Raw genomic sequence first — 26,550 nt, 5'->3', positions numbered from 1 at the left:
AAACAAAATGAGCTGCAGCAAACAGGGTCCAACTAACTGGTGCATTTTAAGCCAGAACATGACATGAAATACGTGTTTACATTCACCGCAGGTTGGTGGTGATCATTTCGTTTCTCAGCTCATCAGCTCATAATAATTACATAATTAGATAATTAAAGACCATCAGTATTGCTGTTAACCGAAGTGTCTGTTTGATTCGACCTTTTTCTTAATTTTAAAAATAATTTCATTAAAATGAAACAGATTAATTTCATGCCAGTTTGTTTTGAGAAACTGAACCATTGTTGACAGTGAGTGTGTGATTCTGTGTCTGACCAGTTTTAAGGCCTGTGAAGCCACCACGCCAGTCAGGGCACCACAACCGCCACCAGCGCCCTCACCAGCCCATCCTGCCCCGCCTGGAGCGGGAGGAGAACCACAGAAACCTCCTGCCTCAGTCCCGGCCTGGACGTACGTTCACCACCTTATTATTTTATTCACATGTTGTATGTTGTGTAGGTTTTTTAGACTTTGGAGAGTGATCGAAACTTGATCTGTTTTTAGATAATGCAGCTGCTGAAGGTCAGTAGCTCTGCAGGCTAATCAGGATACAACACTTCATTTTCTACTTTCAGAGGTGAATATGTTGAATAGAGACATAGAGAGTGTAAATAACACACCTCTGGAGATGTGCAAAGCTGAGTGTAATGGTGCCATCATCATCAGAGATGTGGGCAGTTGTTCAGGTTCTTTTAAACTTGCTCACTGATATCAACCTTCTCACTTCACTCAAAAGGCAATCGAGCAAGTTTCCTGACATGTCGACGTGTTCCTATAAGGTCTGCTCTGTTTATTCTTCAGGATATTGTGAGAAATGTCAGCGTGTTAAAGGTCGAGGGGAACGCCAGAGACAGTATTGTCAGAAGGACTTTGGTGAGTCTGAATCTTGTAGTTTTGCTGTTTTTAAATAGCTCGTGACAGATGTTTGACATTCATGTTGAAACATGTGTGTCAGTGTTCCGGGGCAGAGTCCTTGGGAAGCTGTACAGAGGCGAGGAGACGCGTTACGATGTCCAGATCATCCACACCTACCGGAACCGCTTCCGTCTGGAGCACCGGGAGTTCCTGTGGGTCCCTAATGTGTGTGACTGCCCTCACCTGGAGGAGGGGAAACAGTATATACTGATGGTGCGTCGCCACATTAACTATGAGCACACGCTGAACCGCATCCTGCTGGAGGAGGACAGCTACGTGGTGCCGTACAGACCCAGAGAGGACGAGCTGCTGCGGCCGCTCGAGAGTCTCTGCAGCAACAGAGGACCCAAACGGCCGGCAGAGCTGAGGGGATGAGTGTGGAGACAAACTCTGTGTGTGTGTGTGTGTGTGTGTGTGTGTGTGTGTGTGTGAACGTCAGAGAATAAAGCTCATACTGAAGCTTTATTCACTTCCAATGTTTCAGTTCTGGACCTTCAAAACATCGTCAGACTCTAAAGCGACGGCCTGATGACTTCCAGAGTGGTGTCACTGGAGAGAGATGACCTCACCTGAAACTCGCCACGTTAAGAAACCAAAAAGACTCCATGTTTATTTAAAAGCCTGACCAGCTTACTGTACCGTATAGAGCACTTTAGGTGGACGACTGCGTCCACCTTTAAACACATACCAAAGAGAAGAACATTGACTGAAATGGCCTTTTTGTTATTGCTGATTTTCCACAGCTGTCATTTAATTTTTACTTATTATTGTAATTTTGTGTGTGTGTAAACTTAAAAGAAAAATTCACCTCAAAACACTCAAACAGTTAAATACCATCAAACACCATGCTTTTTTTCTTTCTGGGGATGAATCATTTGTTTGGACTCATCCAGATGTTTCCAGCAGCTCAGAACAGTTCATGTAACAGCAAATGTTAATAATAATATGAGCGAGGTTTTTTTTTTTAGAGTTGCCATAACACAAATGATGGTCGTTACATAAACCTTAGGTATCATTAAATTATGAATGAAATTCCAGTGTTTGTGTTGAGGATTATTGAGGATATAATTTAATAAGAAAACTTTGAATGGGGAATTTTCAACAGGAAAAATACAGAATCCAGAACCAGCTTCTCCACCACAGAAAACCAAGATGCAACGCAGATACAACCTTTAACAATTTTAACTCTACTAACTCTACTACCAGTTATCATCTTTGTTTCAAACAGTACATGTAACTGCAGCTAAATGCAGCAAATTCAGGTACATGTTGTGTACTGGGGGTTTTTGAAAAGCATCTTAAAAACAGAATTAAATTATTGTTAAAAAAAAAAAAGACAAATATTTAGATTTGCCCAAAACAAAATGTGCAATCACAAAACACTGAACATTACAGACTGACATTCGGCTGCGCGACAGGTTCTGAAGGTGGATTTTTCTTTTAGCTTTCACTCCAGATATCTAACAACATATCGCTTCACAGTGTATTTATGTATGAAAATAAGCTTAAATCATAACACTTTACTTTTGTGTCACTTGTTTTATGTCTTTCACGGTGTCTGTGTTGCTCCTTTGTGGTATTCTTTTTTTTATAGTGTGTTAAATCAGGTCTGCTTTGTGATACTTTACATGAAAGATAATATGAAATATACAGTATTTTATTGCTTGGCACTGATTAGCTGAAAATATACTAAAGCATAATTGTTTTTGAGAAAAATGATCTCATCAATGGCCTTTTATGCATTTAAAACCTTGTCTACATGTGCCAAGAGTGTCTTTGTACATCTGTCCATGTAGTGTGTGGATGATCATGACCCACTTCTCTTGATATAAAATCATTATAGAGGTTCACAAAAAAAAAGAAAAACAACCATTACAAAGTCATTTGGAAGTAATGTGGTGATTTTTGTTCTTGAATGTGCAGCACACAGTTGAACAAACCAAACCTGAGACCAGCAGCATTTGTAAGAAAACAATGTATTTACAAAAAAAAGCTGTACATCTACAACAAAGGAAACACTGCTCTAAACTACAGATAATGTCAATGTATGTATAAATATTTTTTTCTTTTTTTTTGACTGAGCCAGCTGCTCATTAACTGTAGAGAAGTCATCACAGACACTCAGCTCAGTTTCCCTTGAAGATGTAGAAACTGTTCCCAACAGTTTCCAACATCCACATGAACCTTTTCAGGATCGGGGGGGGGGGTTAGATTCACAACACAGTTCACCTCAGCGTCTTGCAGACACAACTACTTCATCTGAAGGCATGAGACAGAAAGCTTCTATCCCCTCTGAAATTCAGATTTTTTTTTCTTATTTTTTTGAGCACTCCTGGTTTCAAATTAGTATCAAATGCAAAAAATGTAAACAATCACTCAATCCTCAATTTAGAAGTGAATGATGTACTATAAAGCAACATACTTGTTCCTCGCTGTAAGTCAAATGCAAACTAATTTTTGCCCCAATGAAACAAACAATTAAACAAATCTCTTACGTTGAACTCTGAAGAACACACATACATTTCAGTGTAGCTGCCTCTCAGTCGCTCCTCTGTCACTGAGCTTTTAAGAACCAATCAGAGAGTCTGTTCGTCCTGAGATCTTTGGACACTTCAGGTTTTATTTTAGCACATGAACAAATTCCTCTTTAGCTGTAATCTGGAGCCATGGAGCTGCCTCACTGACAGGTTGACAACGTTCATAATTTTATGAAAGGATGCAATTAAATTGGTTCTGTCTGAACTACTTCTGGTTTGTAACTGTTAGCACTAAGTGAAATAAAGTTCATGCAGTTAATCTCTGTAATTCCACTGTGACTTTTCCATTCACTGTCATGACAGCAGCTGATTTTAGCTTCAGGTTTTGTACTAATTTGCAGCAGTGATACTGAAGTTCATTATTACACGGGATTGAAAAGTCCTGACTGATGTTCAATCAATAGTTTGATATTTTGGGATATACACTTATTTGCTTTTTGATAATCGTGAAACTAACACCAATCTGATGTCTGTGCATTAAAGGGGCTTGATGTACGTTTTCTCTGGCACCGAGCTTGGTTTCTTTCCGAGAGCTTCAGGCATCATTGCATTTCCAAGACAAGAGGTTGTAAAACATCCTCTGGGCAGCTATTTCTTCAGGGCAGCCTGGACACCACAGTGAGTTGGTATCGGCTGTTTTCCACCACTGGAGACAGCTGTTGGTAAGTAAAGGGATGACGTTTCTTCTAGACTGATAAGTAAACGTAACGTTGGCTGTGTAGCAATAGCAAAAACTTATAGCACCTTTAACTATGGAGCTGATTAGCTTTAACTTAGCATAAAGACTGAAAAACTGGGGTGGAGTTCGCCGAAGCTCAAAACTACACCAAGCGGCATCTGAAGCTTCCTCATTAACATGTTTTATCTCCTTTGTTACAGAGATGTAAAGTCAACACGTTCCAGTTTAACAGTGAGACGTGTACTGAAATCATTCCTCTCCAGGTGCAGTGTATTTCCCAAAATGTTATGTTTTTTTAAGACTTGCACTTTAACGTCTTGGTAACTGAATTTTAGAGCAAGATGGTTCACCAATTATATTTTACAATTATGATATAATTGTGCGTGTGTTTGTCATGTGAATCTGTGGGTAACATGAAGGAAACTGAAATTTTAGATGGGGATTTAAAATTAACATGAGAGTTTTAAGTTAAAAAAAAAAAAAAGAAAATTATGACGTAGGTATAAAAATAACTTTAAATAGAGAGAAGCTTAAAGTTCTGAGTCCAACCAAACGCTGCACACACACTGACTTCACAGATGACACCACACAAACATCTGTTGTAGTTTTTGGTCGAAATGATCTACCTAAATATTTAGTTTGTTTTTTGATTATTGACATATCAACTAGAACCAGCTCTGGTATTTGTTTGATTCTGCACTTGGTTTTCTGTTCCAGGTTTGAGAAGATTTGTTCATGATCACAACCATCGACTGTCAAAGATCAGAGGACTTTGTTTTTCAGGGCAAAATAAAAAAAAACATAATTGGGACTTTGTGCCTCTGTAGCAATATTACAGCAAATATCTACAATACCTCTCTGTTATAATATTAAAAGTCTAAATACAGCCAAAAATTGAAAATAATACTATAATAAAACAGTAAAAATTCATAAATGTATCCATCTTTACACCGACTTACTGTAATTCCCACATTAAAGAGAGTGAGAGTTCACTCCTTCTAATCCCTTTGGCAATTCATACTGTAAGTGTGTTTTCAAACCACAGTCAAGTCCTCGTTAGTGGTTTAATTTCATGTTGTCGAGCCTGTGACATCAGGGCTTCACCCAGTTTTTCACGTATCAGCAGGGCACTGAGCCCTCTGATTGGTCCTTCTCACAGGACTGTGAGTCTTTCACCCCTGACCCCTGTGACCTCCATTCCTGAAAATCCCCTCCTGCGGGGCACCACGAGGAGGCTCGGAGTCATCTGACCTCTCGCCCGCATCTCGCCATGCCCACCTCCCTCCTGCCCGGCCCCTCACAGAGGTTGTCAGACGCTGACAGTGACAAGGCGGGAGGACGCAGAGCGGCGTTTGATGCGTGAGCGGCGAGGCCTGGATTCAGACTGACAGCTGCACAGAGGGCCCAGCAGCAGCCAGAGGTAGAGGATGACACAGGCCCAGCAGGATGACATCTTCACCCAGAAGGTAGACCAGCTGCCGTGGGTGAACGTGGTCTCCAGCACTGCCGACTCATAGCTGGAGGAGGAGAACACGGTTTAACTCAACGCTACTTCAGGCAATAAAAAATCAAAGTGCTTAGGTTGAAAATTATTAGGATGAGTCCAGTTCTTTAATTAAAGTGCACTAAATGGCAGTGGAGTTAATTCCCAAAATTAGGACAAACAAAATAAAATGAGGCATCCTGGAGCTGTGACTGTCACTTTACATGGTACATATACATTTTTTATTTCATGTAGTCTTGATTTCTGTTAAACTGCAGAATAAAGAGAAGCTGGCAGCTGCTATTGGATGGTGACAAAGCACGTGCTCAGTCAGGACCCTCCCCCACTCTCCCAAAAAGTTGTGATTACCTGCCTTTCATCTAAAACAAAGAAAATACACAACTTTTTTTCTCTGTCGTCCCTCCTCCTAATAATTTTCACACAATCTCTTAAAAATCACAAAAATATGAGTCTGAGTTTAGGTGAAATCATTAAAAGTGTTGTTAACTGACCTGAACCAGTTAGTGAGGGTCATCATCACGTACAGCGACGCCAGGAAGAAGACAAAGTGGAAGAAGAAGTAGCTGTAAGCCACTCTCTGGGTCTCGTTGTGAATGACCTTCTGACAGCCTTTGTTCTCGTCGTCAATCACAAACTCCTCTTCGACTGAAACAGACACAGCTCGTAGTGAGAGCAGTGAACTCCACAGTGAAGACGGTCAAACCATTTCACCAGCAGACTATTACTGAACTGGAGGAACATGAAGCTACAGACTCATTACAGTGGACACGGTTACATTTGGTTAAATTAAAAGTGGTGAAGTTTAGCTAAATAAAAATTATAAAAACGACCATGACAGTTTTCACAATTTTATCAGTGAGTACACACAAAATTTGATTTTGTTTGTTCACTTTCAGACTAAAAACACAATATTTATATTGTTTTATATTCTGGGTGGTTAGTTTGTTAGTTTTTAAATATACAGGACACACTTGAGGCTGCTCCGTAAGTTAAGTTTATTTAATGGCCTCTAGGTGATTCCTCAAAAAATCTCTTTGATCAAAAGTCATTTTTTTGGAGCAACTAATTTTAATTTTAGACATTTGTCTTAAAAAAATATATCAATAAAGGTTCACTGAGGTGTTTTCTTGTTAACAAACATTCAGTATTTCTTACCAAAATAAGAGTCTGTGACCTTGGCCTAACAAATGTGTTGAATGCATTTCCTCCTTCATAAAACACATGCAAAGCTGACTTTATTGTAATTAAAAATTGTGCCTTGTTTATATGCATCTTTACTATTAATACTTCTACTCCACCCACCAGCGGCCAACTCTACACAGAGTTTATATAAGTTTACATTAAAGGCTTAAAGAGAGTTTTATTTTGCAGGATGTTTGCTTTACAGTCTCAGCTGACACAGTCAAGATGGCCACTTCTTGTCCAACATTTGCTCAAATTTTGCCCCAAATTATAATTTTCTGGGTCTTATTACTGGACGAAGTGATCTGGTAAAGGTGAAACTTGTAGGTGACAATAACAGAAATAAAAGCAGATGTAAAAACGCAGCACAAAGTTGGTAAATTGATGAAATGTAAACTGTACAAACCTTCCTCTTCCTCGGGGCAGCAGAAGCAGCAGGTTGCTTTCTGAAACTCATAGCGGTAAACTTTGATCATCCAAAACGGACCAAACACCTCTGCCAGGTAGGAAGCTTCATTACTGCAGGGAAATTAGATTTAAACACATTGGTCCTTGTCAGAGACACATCAGTCTTCAGGGAAACATGAATGATCTCTCATCCCTCTTTACGTCAAAGAAACAATCAAAGTTTGTTGTGGTTCTTGCATAATTCATCATGTATTACTCTTATATAGCATTTTTTAAAAACTTTTCTATACACAGCTCATGTTTTACAGGGTATTTGTTTACATGCCACTCACCATGCGAAGAGGACGCAGCAGTACATGATGGCAGCTCCGATGATGGCGACAGCATTACCTTCATTCTGGATGCCATCTTGTCCCACGTTGGGGTAACAGACGGTCATGTTCATGCCCTGGTACACCACTGACACAGAGAGGAACACAGCACAACAGCTTCCGTTACTCAAGGAAACCGTTTCCTCTGGTTTCTATCAGTTTGTCGCTGGTTTGTGTCAAATCTCTTTTTCTTCAGAGCATTATTAGTGGCAGTTTTTAATCAGCAGTGAGACCAGAGGATACAATACAAGTAGATAGGAACAGGAGAAATTATAATACATAATATATTTTACTCTGGAAAAGCTGCAAAAACAGATACTATGACACAAAATGTGTCAAACTGCATCAATTTACTCTAAATTTCTGTGCAAAACCACAAAAAAGAGAACAGGTTTGCCAGTGGTTTGCTGTAAATATTCAAACAACTCAACGAGCAAATGCTTTAAAATATTTGCATTTATGGGCAGAAAATAATCTCAGGTTCATGATACAATGTGGCCACAAATTCTGTAAATGTATGAGGAAAAAATCCTTTAAATCTGCCTTAGATCAGATGAAATTAGTTCACTTTGGATTTAAATTAATTGAAAATGTTCATATTTTTACTGAAGAAAATCGGTGGATGAATTTGTGAGGCACAATTTAAAGTTAAAGACAGGATCGTGTTGTTTAATTAAAAAGTCAGACATGATTTGACGTCTCTTATAACATTAATCTTCTTGAAATATTTGTTTTGTGAATGTATCTTGTTCTTTCTGTGCCAGCACCACAGAGAAAAGATGCCACATACAGTTTAAGTTGCTGTGTCACTGTCTTCATTTGTTTTTTTTTTTCTCCTTTGTTTCAGTTCATAGGAAAATTCCTCTCCGTCGTGTAAAAGGGGCCTCGGCTGCACTTTCCCTCACTCTTACAGACTCACCCTCTGGACACTCTGGGGCAAAAACAGAAAACTCACAAATATGTACTGTATGCTCACACATGCACATGCATGTGCACAAGCTCGAACTTCCAAAGACACACACAAACACACACAAACACACACACAGAAATCCAGCCCAACCTCCAGAGGGTTGCTTCGGCTGGCTGTGGATTCCTGAGAGGAGTTTTTGTGTTTGTGTGTTGTGAGGGAAAGAAGAACCTGACCTCAGTGAAAACAATGGCTAATTACAGGACTCAGACTGTAGCACACACACACACACACACACACACACACACACACACACACACACACACACACACATGGGTCAAGAGTCATCAAGGGGGTTGCACTCCAGACTAATTCTTCCTCTTAGGAAAATTAGGTGTGTGTGTGTGTGTGTGTGTGTGTGTGTGTGTGTGTGTGTCACAGTGAGGTCATAGAACAGACTAAGCCTTCCGGGGACAGACTAGACAAACAGACCTAAGAAGACAGTAACGAGGATGGATCTCTTTGTTTAATGCGCACACACACAGACACACAAAGACAGACACCTTTACACACTCATCTGCTCTGTAATACCTCATTTCCACCAACTCGTGCCTATTTTTGCGTGTGTGTGTTCGTGTGTGTTTCACAGTGTGCGTTGAAAAGCTGTTTTAATAGCAGACTCACACTGCATATTTTCTCAACAAGTTGCTACAATGTCCTGCACTGCCCCAGGACACGCACATACACCTACTGTATACACTCATACTGTACACACACACACACACACACACACACACACACACACACACACACACACCTATGGTACACCTCGGTGAATAACAGCATGTTGACTACAAAGGAAATCAGAAGAAGAAGCTGAGTTAAACCCCTTTAAATTATGGTCATTTCATGAACCCACCTCACCTTCATTAACAAAATCTGTGTTCGGACCATGAGTTACTCAGCTCCCCACAACCTCTGTGTTAAAACAGGAGCCTGCATTGGTGGAGGTGTGTTGTTTAAGGTACTTTTTTTATTTTATCTTTCCCCATGGTGAAGATAAACATTTGAAAAATTGACAAAAGTGTGCGTTTACATGCATGTGTTGTGTGACTTGGGTTTAACGTTTTGTCGGAGCCGTCTGCATCGCTGGCGAATGAACGAGAGCACTGTGATTCATCCTGCACGGCTGAAGTCAGCTTAGATTCACATTTATTACAGATTCTACAGCTGCAGTTTCATGGCAAAAAAAAAGGATCAAAACGTCCACAGAAACTTTTCGAACCACTCCTGCAGCATGTTCTACATCTTCTGTTCCTCCAACTGCTTCAGTTTGTTGTTAGCTGTTAAAATCTGTCAAACTCTAGTCACAAATACGACAAATGGAAACTACAGATAGAGCCGTAAGCTTAGAGCCTCTGGAAGGTACCACGTTTGATCCCCCACAGTGTTTCAAAGCGTCTGCAGTGTTTGATCAAGTATTCATGGCATTGTTGGTATTCTGTGTCTGAAATTTGAGCACACAGCTTTTCATATCTTTCCTACTTGTTCTGAACATCAATATAAGCAAAGATCAGGAAAACTGAAGGTTGAACCTTGACAGTGATGCAGAGAAGTTTTATCTGAGTTCATTTAAAATCTGACTCCCGTAGGAGCAAATCTCCTCTGCAGTCTTGGGGCTTAGGAACAGCCTCTAAACCCTGTTTGTTCCAAACAACTGTTTTCCAATATACAGACAAACACATTACTTCAGTGGAGCATTAAAGTGCAGCTATATGTTGGTGAAGATATGAGTTGTTGGGACATACTGACAGTGGAGAGGGAAACAGCAGCAGGGCTGATTGTTTTGTGACTGCCTACATTTCCCAGATTGCATTTTAACAACCAGCAGGAAGGAGGCTTTTTAGGTTGATATTGGCCACACAAGCAGATTCCAACCTGTGCTGTGGCTGCATTATATTCGAGTGTATCCTGAACAGGTCTCTGTTTAGTCTGTGCCTCTTCTCTGCTGGATCTCTCCCTGCACGACTGTTGAATATCCGTGTTAAATGACGGCCATCGAGAGTAGCCCACCCTCGAGCAGAGACACCTGATGAGTCAGCTACTGTTCAAGTTCTGGCATCGTTGCAGCTGGAAATGTCTGTTCATCTGCACTATGTTTGAGCAGGAATGGAAATACAGACCAAAAACGAAGAAATGAAGGGCATCTTGACCAGTTACACTTAATTAATGTGTTTTCCTTTATCTTAGTTTTTAATCCAACCGTCCCTCAGTTATATAATGAGACACATGGATGGATCACTCCTTCCTGGAAGATCTGAACAATACGTCGCACTTCATCTATTCGCAGGACGAGCTCTGTGAGAGCATTTGTAGTGACGCTGCCAGGCTGTATTCCTCTGTTATTATGTTGTCAATGGATCCATGAGGAATGTGAAACAAATATCCTTCAGTCTGCCCTCACCACAGGCCACCAGCCCAGCAGGCAGCATGTCAGAGCACATCTCATCCCAGATTATCTGTGTGTGTGTGTGTGTGTGTGTGTGTGTGTGTGTGTGTGTGTGTGTGTGTATACATCTATATTTGTGTGTGTTCCATTTAGATGTAAACCCCGGATAAGACGTGGGCCCCTGACAAGCTGCTGCACTAATGTCTCAGTCATGTGGAGGCTCTTTGTCTTACCTGGAGCCAACAGGTGAGTCACTATGAGAAGAGTAAAGGCAAATTATGGAGGATTTTACTGTAAGAGTGCGTGTGTGTGGGGGGTCTTCAGTATTAAGTCTGTGTGGTACAGGATGATGAGGTTCAATCAATCAAATTTCACAATAAGAGGATTTCATCCGGTGATGAAAATAAATAATAATAATAGGATAGGATTTTTTTCAAGTCTAATATAGTATCATCATGTGTATGTGCACAAACTGAAATTCATTTGTAATGATTCCTCCAGTTCACACTGTCCATGAAGACTAATATTAAGTGATAGAGAACAAAATACACAAAATCCATTTTCGTTTTTGTGTACTTAAGAATGCAAAAGTTCAGATTTGAGGTTTTTAGGCATTTTTTGTTGTAAATTATAGTATTAAATTTGTTTTTTGTATATATCTTTCTATATATATCTCAGCTGCAGCTCAGCAGGGAAACAAAGTCTGAGGAAATATGAAAAAAATTTTCTCCTTCAATTTTTGCTGTTGCAGCAACAAAATTTGCTGTTTCAAAACTGAAATACACACATCTATGAGCATGTCAACTAAGCTTTTCCCTACATCACAATAACTGCATAAAATTTTCACTTTAAGACAGGTGTAAAGAAAATCTGCATTAAACGTTTGGGGTTTTTTGGCCACATGGGGGCAGCACAACAAGCTGGTGGACATGTTAGCTCCCTTTAGCTCTGTTGTTGTCTCCTGCAACTCCTGAGAAAAATATCTGTCCCTTCAGCAGCAAAAGGTTCCAGTATGCTCACCAGGTAGTCGCTAGTTTGGTGCTGAGCAGGCAGAGTGTAGCGTGTTTATAAGAGCTGCTGAAAACAACTGTGTGATGAGTCTGGACACGACGCTGCAAAGAGCAGTTACAGCGAACCAGAACATTAAAGTTGTGGGTTGTAAACCAAAACAACTTGGCTGAAAGATGCTAAAATGGTCTGTAGGGCTGAGGGGACGTGCAGAGTTGGGTGATAATTCTCTGTGGGTTCGTCATTATGAGCGACTCTGTGTTCATTTAAGTACATTAATTACTGCAGCTTGTGTCTATTTCCTGTATAATCAAAAAAAGACATTATTGACAACATTTCGGCACAAAGAGGATTGCAAGTGTGGTCAGCTGCAGATATGGGAGCTTTGCTGCACCTTTTTAACTGAAATACAGGGTTAAATCTTGAATAAATCCTCAAAGGTGTTTGTATTGATGTTGAAGGTGTTAACACAGTGTTCAGAGTCTCTGTGGAGCCTCTGCTCTGTGTCTGGTTAGTGAGCGTACCTTTCTCTGGCGGGCGGCTGGACAGAGCAGAGAACGTGAGGTACATGACGTAACAGCTGATGATGGAGGCCTGAAGGAGCCCCGACCGAGGCTGCTCTGCAGAGAGAGTCAGGGTCAGGGTTGTTAAAAAACACACACACATGAACACACTTTTCAAGCAGGCGGTGGGAGAATACATTCGAATACCTTATTTAGTCAAAAACGTAAATACTCTACATCACGATGATTCATCTAAGTAAAGGTAAACAAGTATTAGTCATAAACTGCACTCAAAAAGTACTGAATTGACAAAGAAAAAGAGTTCCTTTCAGAGCATTAACTTATTCTTATTTATGTGTTATTCGGAGAGTCCCTCCATTTGGTTTGAACCTTTTCAAAAGAAAATTCAGGACCTTATCAGGATACATTTTGTTGTTTTGTCAGTCTGACCTGATCAGCACACTTTAAAGAACCTGTTGTAAATGGTTAAAAAAAAGTATGAACAACAAACTTTAATGAACTGGCAATGAAACCCCTCAAATTGAGAGAAATTCTTCACCTTCCCAGGGAGAAACCTGATGAATAGTTTTGAGTGTTTTCATGTATTGGAACTGATTGAAGCTGCTCTACATTGGATCATAGTGTCTTGTTCATATTTATAAAAGAAATCTGTTGATGAAGATGAAGTGAAATGATTGGTTTCCAAGGACAAGAACGAACTCTGGAATCTTTACGAGACAACAGCAATGCACAGTTTACGAATGCAAAATGTTTATCTGCTAAGTAACTAATCTGAGACTGTCCTGTAAAAAACGAGCCCATAGGTCGTCTGTCAGCAGGTTATTATGACCCACAGTTACCTGTTGTTGCTAGGCGACATCTAGTGTTCGTAGTAATTATGACAGGAGCAAACGGAAAATTGTGGTGAAGTTGAACATGTTTCTATTATCCACGTTATTATTGTAACCATGGCAACAAAGATCATCTAATTTTGAAGAAGTACTTGCAGTATTTTAACCAAAATCACCATCTTTTCCAAACAACTAGTTTTTGCGCCTAAACCTAACCGAGCCATGACGGTCATTACAGTAACCATGGCGACGGGGGGTAGATGTTGCTCTCGGTACAGTCCGTGTATTCATTACTGTAACCAAGACAACCAAGGTCCGGTACGCCTGTCGCCATGGCGGCACTGTTTCAGGAGGCGTTGCTACGGGTCGGTCAGAGGGTCAAAGAAATGACCTTTGTTGTGACTTCTCTTCTGCAAACATCTGTATGTCTCAATCATAAAACCCAGACGTGTGCAGACGGAGCCGGCCCAGACTCAACCTCTGGTCTCCATCTGCTCACATCTAATTGTTATTATCTGCATAATACTGAAGTAAAACTGAAGGCCAAATGTTCCAGTTCAAAATAAGTTGTTTGACCTTTTTTTTTTCATATGCAGCAATGCAAACATCCCCCGGTTTCAACAGGGGGGTGTTTGCATTGCTGTTACTTTAGAGACGTGTGTGCGTGTTTTCAGCAACTCACTCTGCTTCACGCACGGAGTGACGGCGATGAAGGACATGAGGCCGCAGAGCCCCAGGTTGACCCACAGCAGGGCCTTGTTGAAGTGGCAGGCGATGGGGTGTGTGTAGTACTTGTACATGAAGGTGAAGGCCATGGTGGCGATGGTGTAGAAGAAGAGGGTGGCGCACATCACTGCCAGGTACCAGCGCTTGTTTTCCGCCGCTCCGGTCAACCTGAGAGCACAGAGAGAGGGTTTCAGCTTCTTATGCTTCCTGCAGGTAAATCTCCTGCATGTGTCAGAGAAACACACCTGAAGTGTCACTGCTGTCTGACCTGCCTGAAGACTAAAACACAGTTTACCATAAATCTGGGCCACAAGTCAGTGGATTTATTTATGATGTAAATCCAGCATTTATTTAAAGGATTTCTCTGCATTTAGTGAATTTCTTGTTTTCTCATGAATTCCTGAGTTTACTTGACTGAAATTTGATTTTATATCGCTTTGTGCATTTTGATAGAGATCTGATCTTAGATGAGGTACATAGATTTTTCATCATTTAAACCTGCAATTACTGGTTTTTATTTATTTATTTTTTTTTTTGTGAAGGACGTGGAAACAATCTGTGGACGGATGATTGGCCTGTGGTAAATCTGTAAGGAAACAATTACACATCCAGCTCAGGAGCAACGTTATCATTCATTTGAAGTCATGTTTGTGTCCACCTGATGAATCTAAGTCTCTTTTAGCTCTGTGTTTGGTCTCCACCGGCTCCTGAGAGAAACATCTGGCTCTTTAGCTGCTAAATGCTCCACTATGTTCACCAGCTGCTCTCTGACTGTCGGCTCCATATTGAGAATTCAAATCAACCCAATGACATCTTAAAGCTCCTACATGGAGAATTGTGATTATCTGTGAGCATCTTTCAAGTTATTCTGTTGGCATTTTGGTTTGTGTAAAAATAAGAAAACTTAGAGAAAAGTTCAGCCCTTTCACGTCCTGGGTTTTGTCTTTTGTGGTGAAAAGTGAGAAAACTCAGGCAGACTTTAATTTTAAAACAGTTCAAAATTAAAAAAAACTAAGAAAAGTTTCTCAAAGCTTACGCACCAGATTTCAGATGCTTTTGTAAAAATAAGAGTAGACAATAGTGTGGGTGATATAGAAGCTAACTTTTGTTTTTAGTGGCTTATTCTTCTAACCTGCAAACCCAGGAGGGAGAGACCATCAGGTTCTGGAGGCAGGTGAATGAAAACCTCAGACCACCGTGAAGCGAATAAGAGGATTTCTAGCTCTGTGCGTTTGCCTTGGAAAAGCTCCTGAGTGAATAAATCCTCTTAGTTGTTGTAGCTACAACTCTGCCATGTCACAGCGGAGTTCAGAGGTGGCTGAGGGACAGTGATGGCACAACAGCAACAGCTGGACACAGTAAATAACATCTGGGACAAACCGGCTGCCAGAGGACGAGTCTGGCTGAACGAATGAGGACGTGACAGAGACGAATAAAACAAGCTGGCAAACACAAAAAAGACACACTGAAGTAAACGAAGCGACGAGTGAGCAGGTAAAACAGATAAAGAAACAAGCAGAGCAGAGCAGCGGCTGAGGAACCCAAGCAATTAGTCGATTCATTGATTTATGGATTGACAGGAAACTGATCAGCAGCTGTTTTCATCAAAGAATCGTTTCTCACTTTTTGAGCAAAAAAAATAAAAAATTAGACACTCTGTCTGTCTCTCTCTCTCTGCCTGTCTGCCTGCCTGCCTGTCTCTCTCTCTCTCTCTCTGCCCGTCTGTCTCTCTCTCTCTCTCCGTCTGTCTGCCCGCCTGCCTGTCTCTCTCTCTCTCTCTGTGCCTGTCTGTCTCTCTCTCTCTCTCTGTGCCTGTCTCTCTCTCTCTCTCTCTCTGCCTGTCTCTCTCTTTCTCTGCCTGTCTGTCTCTCTCTCTCTCTCTCTCTCTCTCTGTCCCTCTGTCTGTCTGTGGCCAGATGTTGGTGCAGTCAGTCTGTGATTTACACAGCTGTACTACAGAAGGTGAATCTATCATCACCAGTGTAGAACAGAGACTCTTCTCCAGATGTGAACCAGGCTGCATCTGTATGTATGAATCTTTGAGGGACATTAAATAACACATTACTGTCCTGAGAGAACCACGTATCTACAAACCATCCTGTTTCACTTTTTCAGGCTGAAATCCAGTGATTTTATGTTTTTATTCATTGATTTGAATGATTTTTTGTAATTTTTTTGCCTTTGAGATGAAAATTGGTGGTGTGTATGTGTTGGGTCATCAAACTCAGAGAAAACTCAAATGTAATACAGGTCTTATAACTATAAACTATAAAATAAAAATACACAAACATGCAGGTAAAAAAAAAAACTATCAAATTTTTCTCTGCAAATTTGCACATTAACAAAGTGTATATTGCAGTCATATGTATGATATAATATTTTATTCATGACGCTCTCACTCACCAGTTCTTGTTCCAGGTGTGTGCAAAAGCTGTGATGAGGATGAGTTGGATGAGGATGAAGGCAAATCCTCCCATAACACCAACATAGTGCCAAGCTGGGAGAAGAAAAGGAGAGAGAGGAGCCATCAATCAGCCGACAATTGACTTCAGGGAAGTGAGACAGAAAAATGAAACTGTAAATCATAAATCAGCTTTGATATCAGGAATGTATCAACATCAGATTTATTGTTGCCAAACAAAGTGAAATCAAGCTTCAGAGATTTATGGTCCAATAATTCACAGCAGAGTCGACATGATGGGTGTTTTCAGGAGCAGGTCTCTGCTGCCCTCTGGCAGGATCACACAGCGGTGCACCAGCACCATCACCGTCAGAGCTTTACTCTCAGTAAGGTTTTATTTTCAGGCGATAGGAAACAGTCTCTCACCATGCAGGAAGGACTCTGTTGGGATGAAGAAGGCAGCGGTGCACATCCCGAGCAGGGTGATGAACTTTAGGAACCAGAAGCTGCAGAACAGCACATGAAAGGACAAAACAGAGGAACAGACACCTGTTAGTTTCAAAGTTTAAACATTAAAACTTAAAATAAAAAGAAATTTAAAAAATTCAAGACATTGAGTCAAGGTTTATCTGCTGTTGTCCTCTCTGTTTTTGTGATTTCTATTAATTGAAAAATGATGTCATTGTATTTTCTTTCATCAACTATTATTATTATTATTATTATATAAATTACTATATATTATTGTCATTTCAAGAATACACATGGTTGCTTTGGACATTATTTATCCAGGCGATAACATATTAACAGTGTCTGTCATGCGTTTAATCAACTCTGTAAACTCTGGTCTATAATATGAATTATTAATCTCAGGTTTTCACATTTTCTAGTTTGAGTAATTGAGTTTGTTTTAATGCAGAGTGATAAACTGGGAATGGGAATGATATTCTCTTCAGCCCAAACACAAATGATTTTACTATCAAAGGATCATACAAGTGATTTTATATGTTTTAGTCAATTTGCTACAATTAACATATATTCTACAACATAAAACAGTGAAAACCCACATTGTGCTGTTTGATAAGTTTGAATGCATCTTTCCACTGGTTTCTGTTCTTTTTTTAAATGATAAGAAAATCTAAACTTGTTCACTGTGATGGATCGCACAACTCCAGCAGGTCTAAACTGGAGTGATGAGATAAACACATCCAAAATCTCATCATAATTAGGAATGGTTGAGAAAAATGCAGAGTGAAAAGGTAAAAGAGTAAAGTAAATAAGCAACATTATTATATTTCCCAGGAGTCAGCGGTGAGGTTCACCTGTGGGTCAGTTGAAGTGCTGTGTGTTGTCAGTGTTTTGTGTTCATGTTCATGTTATATATATATTTCTTTTTAGAATAACACACAGTTGTTGTTCTAGGTTTGTGTCCCAGGTCAGAGGACATTTTCCCATTAGCTAGTGAGTGAGTTACAGTAAATGACTCATACACACAAACGTATCCTTTGTGTTGCACTAAGTGATGCGTTATCCTCACTCAATAAGCAGTGACCTCTTCTATTTATGGTTGAATGAATCTACTGTTGTTATTATTGCTTTGACACCTCATCTGTTGCTACAGGCAACAAGTCGGTTAAATACATTTTTACCTAGAATGGATTTGTGAGAAATTCTGCAAACGTTTTGATGTATAGTATAAAAAAGTTTTTGTTGAAAGGCCAAATGTTTTAGTTGGAGGGCCAGACTTGGCCCACGAGCCAGTATTTTCCCACCACTGGTCTGTCTGGTTTAAAATCATCTTTTTTTGGTTTGACTTTGAGTGTTGCAACAAATTGTAACTTATTTTTGACACCATCAGGCGGGTGGTGCTGCACAGCTGCGACCCAGACTCTGCTGGAACCACGTCATGTTTCTGTCTGGTTTTTGTGAGGTTTTAGATACATAGAGAGGTAAAAGGTGTAGCAGGCTGAGGGTCTGTGTAATAGTTATTTTTATTTTACTGAACTTTACGTTTACTCCGTCCTCTCGTCTTCTGAGTGGCTTTGAAATTAAAGAATTGTTGCACATGACGACTGCTCTGATGTAAAAGCAAATTTTGTCTCAGCCTCCCTCCGGACAGAATCCACGCCACTCTGTCTGGCCTTTAATGACATCCAGGACTTCAGCAGGGCACAGGGTCACTCCCTGACCCCCCCAGCAGACCACTGAAAGCTGTAACCTTTGCCAAAGACCCTGCAACCTTTCACCGTGGCACCAATTAGACTTATAGATTTATACCAGAGAAGAGCAGCAATCCAGTCTGTCAAATCCTAATCCGAGCGACGTCACCGCTCTAATCGAGCGCTGCTGTGGAAAGTGTGACAACAAAGAGCTTTAAATAGAGCAGCAGGCCAGGTCAGGTGAGCAGGGGACCACTTTCTCCTTTCACACTGTTGGGAAGTATCCAGATGTGATCAGGTCCAGTCTAAATATTCTCATTCAGGGAAATGATATAAAAGTCTTTGTAACTTAATTGTAAATTCAGAGAAATTTTGTAGATTTCTTTTCTCCTTTCCAAGCTTCTCTCAGGATTTTCTAGGGCAGGAAGATTGAGAGAATATGCACGAGGATTTTGTGATTAATTTTTTGTGGTAAATTTAGGAATTTTAGGTTTATATTCTCTTATTTCACATTGCCTGTCTGCAAGCAGCATTAAAAAAAGTAATAAATTTGGCCATAAAACTGGTGGAAAGTTGATAATAATTTTATGATGTCAGGTTTTAATTTATGTCATTTAAACTAAACAGTTCATGTTCATGTTTTATCTGAAGGTCAAACACAGATGAGATAAACCAGTATTAATTGTTTTGTATCATCCAGATCAATAATTAATTTAGTGATGTGATTAAAAAACTTGGTCACAGTGCCTGGTTTCGGGTTGAGGAGGAGAACTCTGCGTCACTGACCCGTTGTGTATGAGCGCCCTGAAGTCCTGACTGGACTTCACGTCGATGAGGAAGATCGCCATCATCAGGTAGAAACAGGAAGTACCAAAGCAGACCCTGTAGACCGCTGAGTAGCCCACCAGCATCTCACAGTGGCCTCCGCCATGCGCCTGGTCACACACCATGTTGAAGAAAGGCACCTGAAACACACACACACACACACACACACACACACACACACACACACACACACACACACACACACACACACACAAGTACAGTTCATCTTTTGTGTTAGGGTGAAGATTTGGTGAAGATTTCAGAAGATGCCAAACATTATAAACCACAGTTCACCAAACCAGAATTTAAAGGAGAAGGAAATGTCCTGTTGTTTTTCTTTTACTACAGAATTAAGTGGTTAAGTGATTTTTTTTTTTAATTTAAGTCAAAAAGCAAAGAGTTTGTTTTAGGAGGCACCAGTGGGCACCATCCCTCCTGTTCATACTGGCAATTAAAACATCTGCTCCCAACACACCCCCAGATTCAGATTCTGGTTTAACACAAGATCAAAATTGTACAACAACACAATTGTGTACAAACATAACAAAATGACGTCTCCCGACAGGACTGAAGTAAAACAGACGTCTGCTTTACACGTAACTTTAGGCTGATTTGACTTAAGTAACAAAATGAATTTAAACACAGATGCAGTGAAGACGCTGGGTCCTCACTGTGAGTGAGAATAAAACAGTTGATCTGAACTTAATATGAGTGTCTGAAGTCTTATATTAGATTAAAGCACATTGTGAAACATTTCCAGATTATAAAGTAAAGTCACACATTTATTTGGCTGTTAACAGCAGCACTGGACTTAAGTCCAAGTCTGAGGTATTTCCACTTTACTTGATTATTTCCATTTCAGTAGCTTTGGTAACAAGATTCAGATGTACATTAAAAACACATAATAATCTTACAGAATAACTGTGTACAAACTAGTTAAAACTAGGTTCAACTTGATCAGCTACCACAGTAAAATACACGTAAATATGAACAATCCAATTATTTACTTTTTAATTTACAGTATGTTGGGCGTCAAATATCTTATTCTGCTTTTATTTTATTTTATTTTATTTATTTTTGCCATCTGACTTAAATGAAATGAATTTTCTCTGTTAACTATTTAATGCGTTTCAGGTGTTTGTCGTCCTCCACCTTTGATTGGCTGTTGACCTGCAGCCAATCACAAAGCCTCTCAGGGTATAAAGGTCTGCAGAGCTGAACTCTGAGGTCACATCAACATTTTCAGGGTCACTACACAGCTCTGTTCTGCTGCCAGTTGTGTAGCAGGAGGTTATTGGTTATATCTCAGCTGATTTCTTCGTAGTAAATGTTTTGTTGTGTGATCCTCAGGGTCTGGGTCCCTTTTTATTGTTTTCTTTCCAATTTTTTTTCCAGTGAATTTTACGTCAGGCCTTTAGTCACAGCTGCTCGTGCAAAACAAATAAAGTAAATGTTCCTTGGAGAGTAAGATCCAGCACTCACATTTTCCCTGACGAGCTCAGAGACGGTTCGGGACAGCATGAGGCAGGAGACGGCACAGCTCATGATGTGGAAGAGGGTGTACATGACCCGCGTGCTGGTGGAGGATTTGACCGGAGGACAAAAGGCACAGCAGAGCGAGCAGGGAGCCGGCCCACAGCAGCAGCATATCTGAGGAGGAGAGGACGGAGGCGGCTCAGCATCCAAACAACAAGAGCAAACACAAAAACACACTCGAAACACAAGAGTTGAGGTCTGGGTTTTCACTGTTGGATGTTCTGCCTTTAAATGTGATCCACACTCTGCTGACATGACATATAAACACTGTAATACTGTACATCCCACAAGCAAACAGCAGAAAAATCAACATCTTTGTTTTATTTGCAAATGCATCACATTAAAAAAAAAAAAAGTAGCATGCATGTTGCAAAAAGTGAAAAAAACTGAAGGAAAACAAAGGAAAAATGAATGATGATTGTAAGATGTTACCTCCACATCTGGACACACATGAAAATCCTCCAGCTGTCAGTCAATACCAAAGGATAGCAGATGTTTTATTTCATCCTTTTTCTTCCTTTTCTCTCTTCCAGAAATAAAATGACCAGTTACTCAGTTACTGGAAACTGCAGTTGTTCTTGGATTTTGAACTGAGCTGTATCCACAGTATTTTATTAAAAAGTAATAGTTCATAGAAACCTACTGAAGGATTACAGAGAAATCATGTTTGTGTAAGTATTTCTGCTTTTTTCTTTGTGTAACAATCTGTTACTCAAAAACAAACAATCTGAGACCAGTGACCTGCACTGGACCTGAAGAGACTAAATCATGTTTGAGTTTGCAGACTGGACTCTCCATCACGACACAGGAACCCTGCATGTGTCAGGTCTTTTGGGAGTCACAGTATCAGCTCGCCTGCACTGACGCTGACAGAGGGTTTGGCAGTGCAGTGTGGTTGTGGCAGATTAAGTCCAGCAGCATCTGGCTGGTTCTGATTCTGACAAATCGGGGGCTGTGGACGACTGGATGTGAGCCCATCATCGCTGATCCTGAACTAAATCTAAGGAGGCAAAACCTGCGTGCACATCTGTCTGATGCTTCGGCGAACTCAGCAGATTACAGTCTGGAGGTCTGTCTGCGTTTTCAGGGTCACAACACGATGTGTGGTGCAGGAAAAGTGGTTTCAGCTGTGTGGCAGTGGTGGTTTCTCTGTGAAAATGCTCAGTGAGCTTCCCAGAATTAGTCTCATACAATAAAATGCAAAGCAAGAATCACTCTTGGACAATCGCATGTACTACACTGTACGGATGCAGGGGATCCAGATATATTTTTACTCATCACGTGCAGATCATAATCTGTTGGATAATGCAGAGAAGCTTATCCAACATCTTCTCATTGAAGGGAAGACTGAATAAAAATAGAGCTTTAATCATGTACAGTAGCTCAAAAATGATTTGATCGTGTAACAGATGAACCATGATTAAAGGGACAGAGTGTCCTGTTTTTTTTATCTTATTTTTTTATCTTGTCTCCACCTGTGGAAAATATCTGTCAAGGGTCAAACATTATCAATCAGAAATATTTAACTATACTGCTGCATTGCATCAGGCCTTTCAGCTTCTCATCAGAAATGAAGTGAAACTTGCTGTAGATTCACTCTGCACAGATGAAACCCTGTGACCTCTCCTCTGCCCACGGCCGGATTAACCTCCTCCAGGCTCCTGGTGCACAAATCTGCTGTTGGGCCCCTATCGATCCCTGATTAAATGGCAGGTTCATTATTTCCTCAGGAACTCAGAGACCAACAACTCTACTGCTGAAATGATTAGATGATTAATTGATTTGTTGAAAATTATTTTGCAACAATTTGGATAATTGATGAACATTTTTTATATTGTTTTACATTTTCCTTTTTTTGACTTGTACAGAGTTGTATTATTTATTGTCTGCACTCTAACTGTGTTGTTTGTCTTAACCAAGAGCAGCAGATTTATTTTAAGGTTGCTGTTCGGCACAGAGGCCACTGCCGCTCTCACTCACCATGGAGGACTTAAAAAATATTGTATAATTAGTATATTTCCTGCCTAAAACAAATGACTTATTATGCATACTTTCAATTAAAACCCTGAAAATGCCTGAATCTCCCATTTATAAACTTTCTGTTTGTTAAATAAAATTTAGCAGATTCAACAAACCGGTTTCTGTGCTGAATCTTGATGCTGTTGTGCTTCAGAAATCAAAGGGAAAATGCACAACCTTCTCTGCGCCAGCTCCCAGACAGCCATGTGTTTATGATCGTCACTCTGGCCTAGTTTAATGTTTATCATACAGGACCACAGTGGGTTATACATCATATCCAGGTCAAACAGCAGTGTGCTAGGCCTGATGTGAAGGATTAATCAATGAGCGGCTCATCCTTCAGTTTCAGCTCCTAGTGATTCTGATACAGTCCGGATTCAAGCATTGTGCAGGAAGCCTCCAGTGTTTCCCATCAACCCAGAGCAGGACGGCGTCGCCTGGTTTGTTTGGAGACGATTATGAGACCTCCTGCATCGTTCCAGGTATCCAGGGAGCTAATCTGAGAGATAATCCGATATGATTCACATTCCTAATGCACCAGTGTCCAAATATACCTGTCATCACACACAGCAGCCACTTTTCATGAAATGTATCATGTTATTGATTTCAAGAGTAAGTAAACTGATTTGGGTTCAAACATGAGTTCGAGTGTCAGCATTAAAACAGACTGAAGGGACATTATTTATTTTTTTAATAATGTAACCTCTGTTCTAACTTTATAATATGAACTTTTCTCTTTACGCTTCTTTTAGTCACTTTTACTACCTGTTGGGGCATTTACACAAGACGTGTAGAAGATAATTATTTTGTGTTCATGCTTTCACTTTACTTTATTTGCATGACTTCAATACTGATTATTAACGCTACTTTTTTCTCTTTTTTATTGATATCTTTCTATTTACTCCCACTACTTTAATTTGGTTTCAAGTGACATTTTTCGATCCTTGGTTGTATCAAACCAATTCCATATCGATATTGCAGCTCGATACCCGGCCCTACTGACATATCTAACTTTTGCAGATCAGTGGCCACTGTGGTCACAAGTGGTAAACCACAAGAAAATGGCAGATTGAATTTGCCTTCATTTCCCACAGTTCTCTTGACTCAGCTGCTTTAAAGACAACTGAGAGGAGCGCGACCAGAAGTCACCTGGTGAGGTGAGACCAGGTGACATATTCTGTATTTATTTGTTTTACTTTTGTGACAATACCACTGACATGTTTTATGACAGTCTGACCCCTGGTAACAAGAGTCGACATGAAAAGTTTGACCAGATGACGGCACTAGATTAAAGTTCAGAGGATTACCAAAGTTCTTTCAGTTCATCCTGAGGGGAACATGAACGTCTGAACTAAATACCATCGAAACTCACCTCACCAGAGTCAGTAGGATTCATCCTCTGGGGAACATGAATGTACTAAGTTTCATATATACATCCAGTTATGCATCCTGTCCAATAATTTTTGAGATGTTTCAATCTGGACCAAAGTAGTGGAGACTTTTTCTCAGAGTCTTGCATCTGACTCCAGGTATCCACATAGACAATGATATGATGCAAGTTTGATTTTCAGGTCAGGATGTAAGCAAACTAAATGAAGTAGATCAAGTTAAAGTCTGTCAGAAAAAGGGTCTCAATAGGCTCAAGGGTGTGTGAAGTAGTGTCTAAGAGCTTAATGATCTTTTGGAGATCTCTGTCTCTCTTTCTAGTAGAGACAGAAGGAATCAGCTGAACAACTGGTGTTTGGTAACTCGCTCCACTACTCAGGGAGCACATGGGAGAAAAGTCGGGATTGAGATTTCCCGCTTTGCAACAATGATAGGACAGAAGTAAAGTAATCAATTCATTTAATCAGTTCTCAATCATCACACTTTGATCTAGTTAGATCATGAACTAAAGTAACTCTGACTGGACTAACAGCTCCCTGATCAACAGCTGTAAATAACCGTCAGTGACAAATCTACGTTTCTGAGTCACTTTGCTTTGCAACAAGAACCTGGATGTTGATTTTCTTTTTGTTCAGAGCTGAAAGCATCACAGATTCTGACATTAGGTTTTCTGCTTTGCAGCTTTGGGACATTTACTTGTTGCGCTGCCCTCGTCTCACCTGAAGACAGCATCTTTCAACCTGACGGTACAATACGATTCAGAAGAGGAACATCACAAACTAAAGCCTCCTGATTTAACACCACTCTGACACAGCTTCAACAAAGAAAGTGAATATTATACATCTGTGAATTCCTGCTGTTTTAACCCAAGCTGTCAAACCTTCAGCTGAAATGAAAACTGGTACTTAAACTACTTGAGTACCTTCATTTTATTCTACTTTATACTATTTTATTTTGCAGATTCCGATTTAATAAAATGTATGATAAGTTTATAAAATATGGTGCATCACTATGACATGTCGATAACAGTCCAATAATAAAATATGCAGGCAGCATTCTGCATGAGAAGTACTTTAACCTTTGATACTTAGGGTAAATTTTTCTGATAATACTTCTGTTCACTATTCTGAAAGCAGCATGTACTTTTACTTTTACAGTGTAGTATTGTTACTATTACTTAAATAAGAACCCTGTGTACTTCTGCAGCTGCAGTCACTGCCTCCTGTGCTGCTGCTCATCAGCTCTCACCTGATAGGCCACCATGTTGAGGAAGTAGTTGTAGATGCCGCTGCGGTTCATCCCCTGAGTGGCTGACATCGTGCCTCTAAACTGCTTTTCCTCGGCCACCACGACTCTACATTTGGCCATGAACTTCCAGCACAAACAGGTTTTCTCTCAGATGACCTGCAAAGATGGCATCCTCACATCCTCACAGAGGCGAGAACACGACATCTAACAGGCCTGTTAGGAGATGGAAATAAAAAGTAAACCCACAGCGCTCAATCCAGCAGGTTGTCCCTACTCTCTCCTTATGCTGGATTAGCAGTAAATCTAGTCCAGCTGGGCTCCCTGCAGCCGAGAGCCTCAGCATGAGCGCCACTTCAGATTCTCCCAGTCCAGCCTCGCAGGGGAATAAGTTGTTTTTTTGCCCATATCCTTCCTGTGTGCTTTGGCTCTGCGGCTGTGTTGGGTGCTGCCAGAAAAGAGGGAGAGGTGGTGGAGAATGCCCGGTGCCCTCCCCCCATCCTCCCCCCGTCCTACCCGGTCAGATTAGGCAGACAGGGGAGGAGGGGGAGAGGAGGAGGAGGAGGAGGAGGAGGAGGAGGAGGTCGACAGGGACCATGTGTCAGTTCCATCTGTCCTTCCTTTCCCTTCCCTTCCCCCCCAGCGCTGCACAAACCCCACAGTACAATGGGATACTGGTGTTTAATCCAGACTTAGAAAATTAAATAATTACCCCCATGTGATTTCTAGATGCTGATGTCTGACTCCTCACAGCCTCCAGCTGCAACTATTAACCCCCCAGACCTCATCCGAGTGTGTGTCTGTGTGTTCACCCACAGAAAGAGGCCACGTCCATAATCCTAACAAGTTATCATGACTGCATTACGACCCAGAAACACTGAACGGGGACGGACTGAGCGCAGG

At 40.6% G+C, this 26,550-nt stretch overlaps 2 protein-coding genes across 3 annotated transcripts in view; one reads left to right on the top strand and one right to left on the bottom strand.

Annotated features, from left to right (window-relative positions):
- Positions 1 to 2,295, top strand: part of adamtsl5 (ADAMTS like 5) — a 31,446-nt gene extending 29,151 nt beyond the window's left edge. The window contains exons 11-13 of the mRNA XM_071489590.1: positions 319 to 450; positions 841 to 912; positions 995 to 2,295. Of these exons, the coding sequence (XP_071345691.1) occupies positions 319 to 450; positions 841 to 912; positions 995 to 1,329 (539 nt within the window). The 3' untranslated portion in view covers positions 1,330 to 2,295. The remainder of the gene's footprint in view (positions 1 to 318; positions 451 to 840; positions 913 to 994) is intronic.
- Positions 2,296 to 2,910: 615 nt separating this feature from the next.
- Positions 2,911 to 26,550, bottom strand: part of serinc4 (serine incorporator 4) — a 30,224-nt gene continuing 6,584 nt past the window's right edge. The window contains exons 2-12 of one of the 2 annotated variants that reach the window (XM_071489592.1): positions 25,651 to 25,863; positions 20,944 to 21,111; positions 19,423 to 19,601; positions 16,907 to 16,986; positions 16,483 to 16,576; positions 14,036 to 14,247; positions 12,524 to 12,619; positions 7,597 to 7,723; positions 7,263 to 7,375; positions 6,166 to 6,319; positions 2,911 to 5,687 (exon numbers count right to left, since the gene is read on the bottom strand). In XM_071489592.1, coding sequence (XP_071345693.1) covers positions 5,480 to 5,687; positions 6,166 to 6,319; positions 7,263 to 7,375; positions 7,597 to 7,723; positions 12,524 to 12,619; positions 14,036 to 14,247; positions 16,483 to 16,576; positions 16,907 to 16,986; positions 19,423 to 19,601; positions 20,944 to 21,111; positions 25,651 to 25,770 — 1,551 coding nt within the window. In that variant the 5' untranslated portion in view covers positions 25,771 to 25,863 and the 3' untranslated portion in view covers positions 2,911 to 5,479. Of the gene's footprint in view, positions 5,688 to 6,165; positions 6,320 to 7,262; positions 7,376 to 7,596; positions 7,724 to 12,523; positions 12,620 to 14,035; positions 14,248 to 16,482; positions 16,577 to 16,906; positions 16,987 to 19,422; positions 19,602 to 20,943; positions 22,196 to 25,650; positions 25,864 to 26,550 lie in introns of those variants that run through there. The other variant, XM_071489591.1, reaches the window with a different exon arrangement.

Source organism: Trachinotus anak, unplaced genomic scaffold (genome assembly GCF_046630095.1).
Source record: "Trachinotus anak isolate AG129_WGS33_773 ecotype Australia unplaced genomic scaffold, CSIRO_AGI_Tana_v1 ptg000011l, whole genome shotgun sequence".
NCBI classification, from domain to species: Eukaryota; Metazoa; Chordata; class Actinopteri; order Carangiformes; family Carangidae; genus Trachinotus; species Trachinotus anak.
Note: the sequence above shows the minus strand (reverse complement) of the source record. Positions and strands in the feature narration are given on the sequence as shown.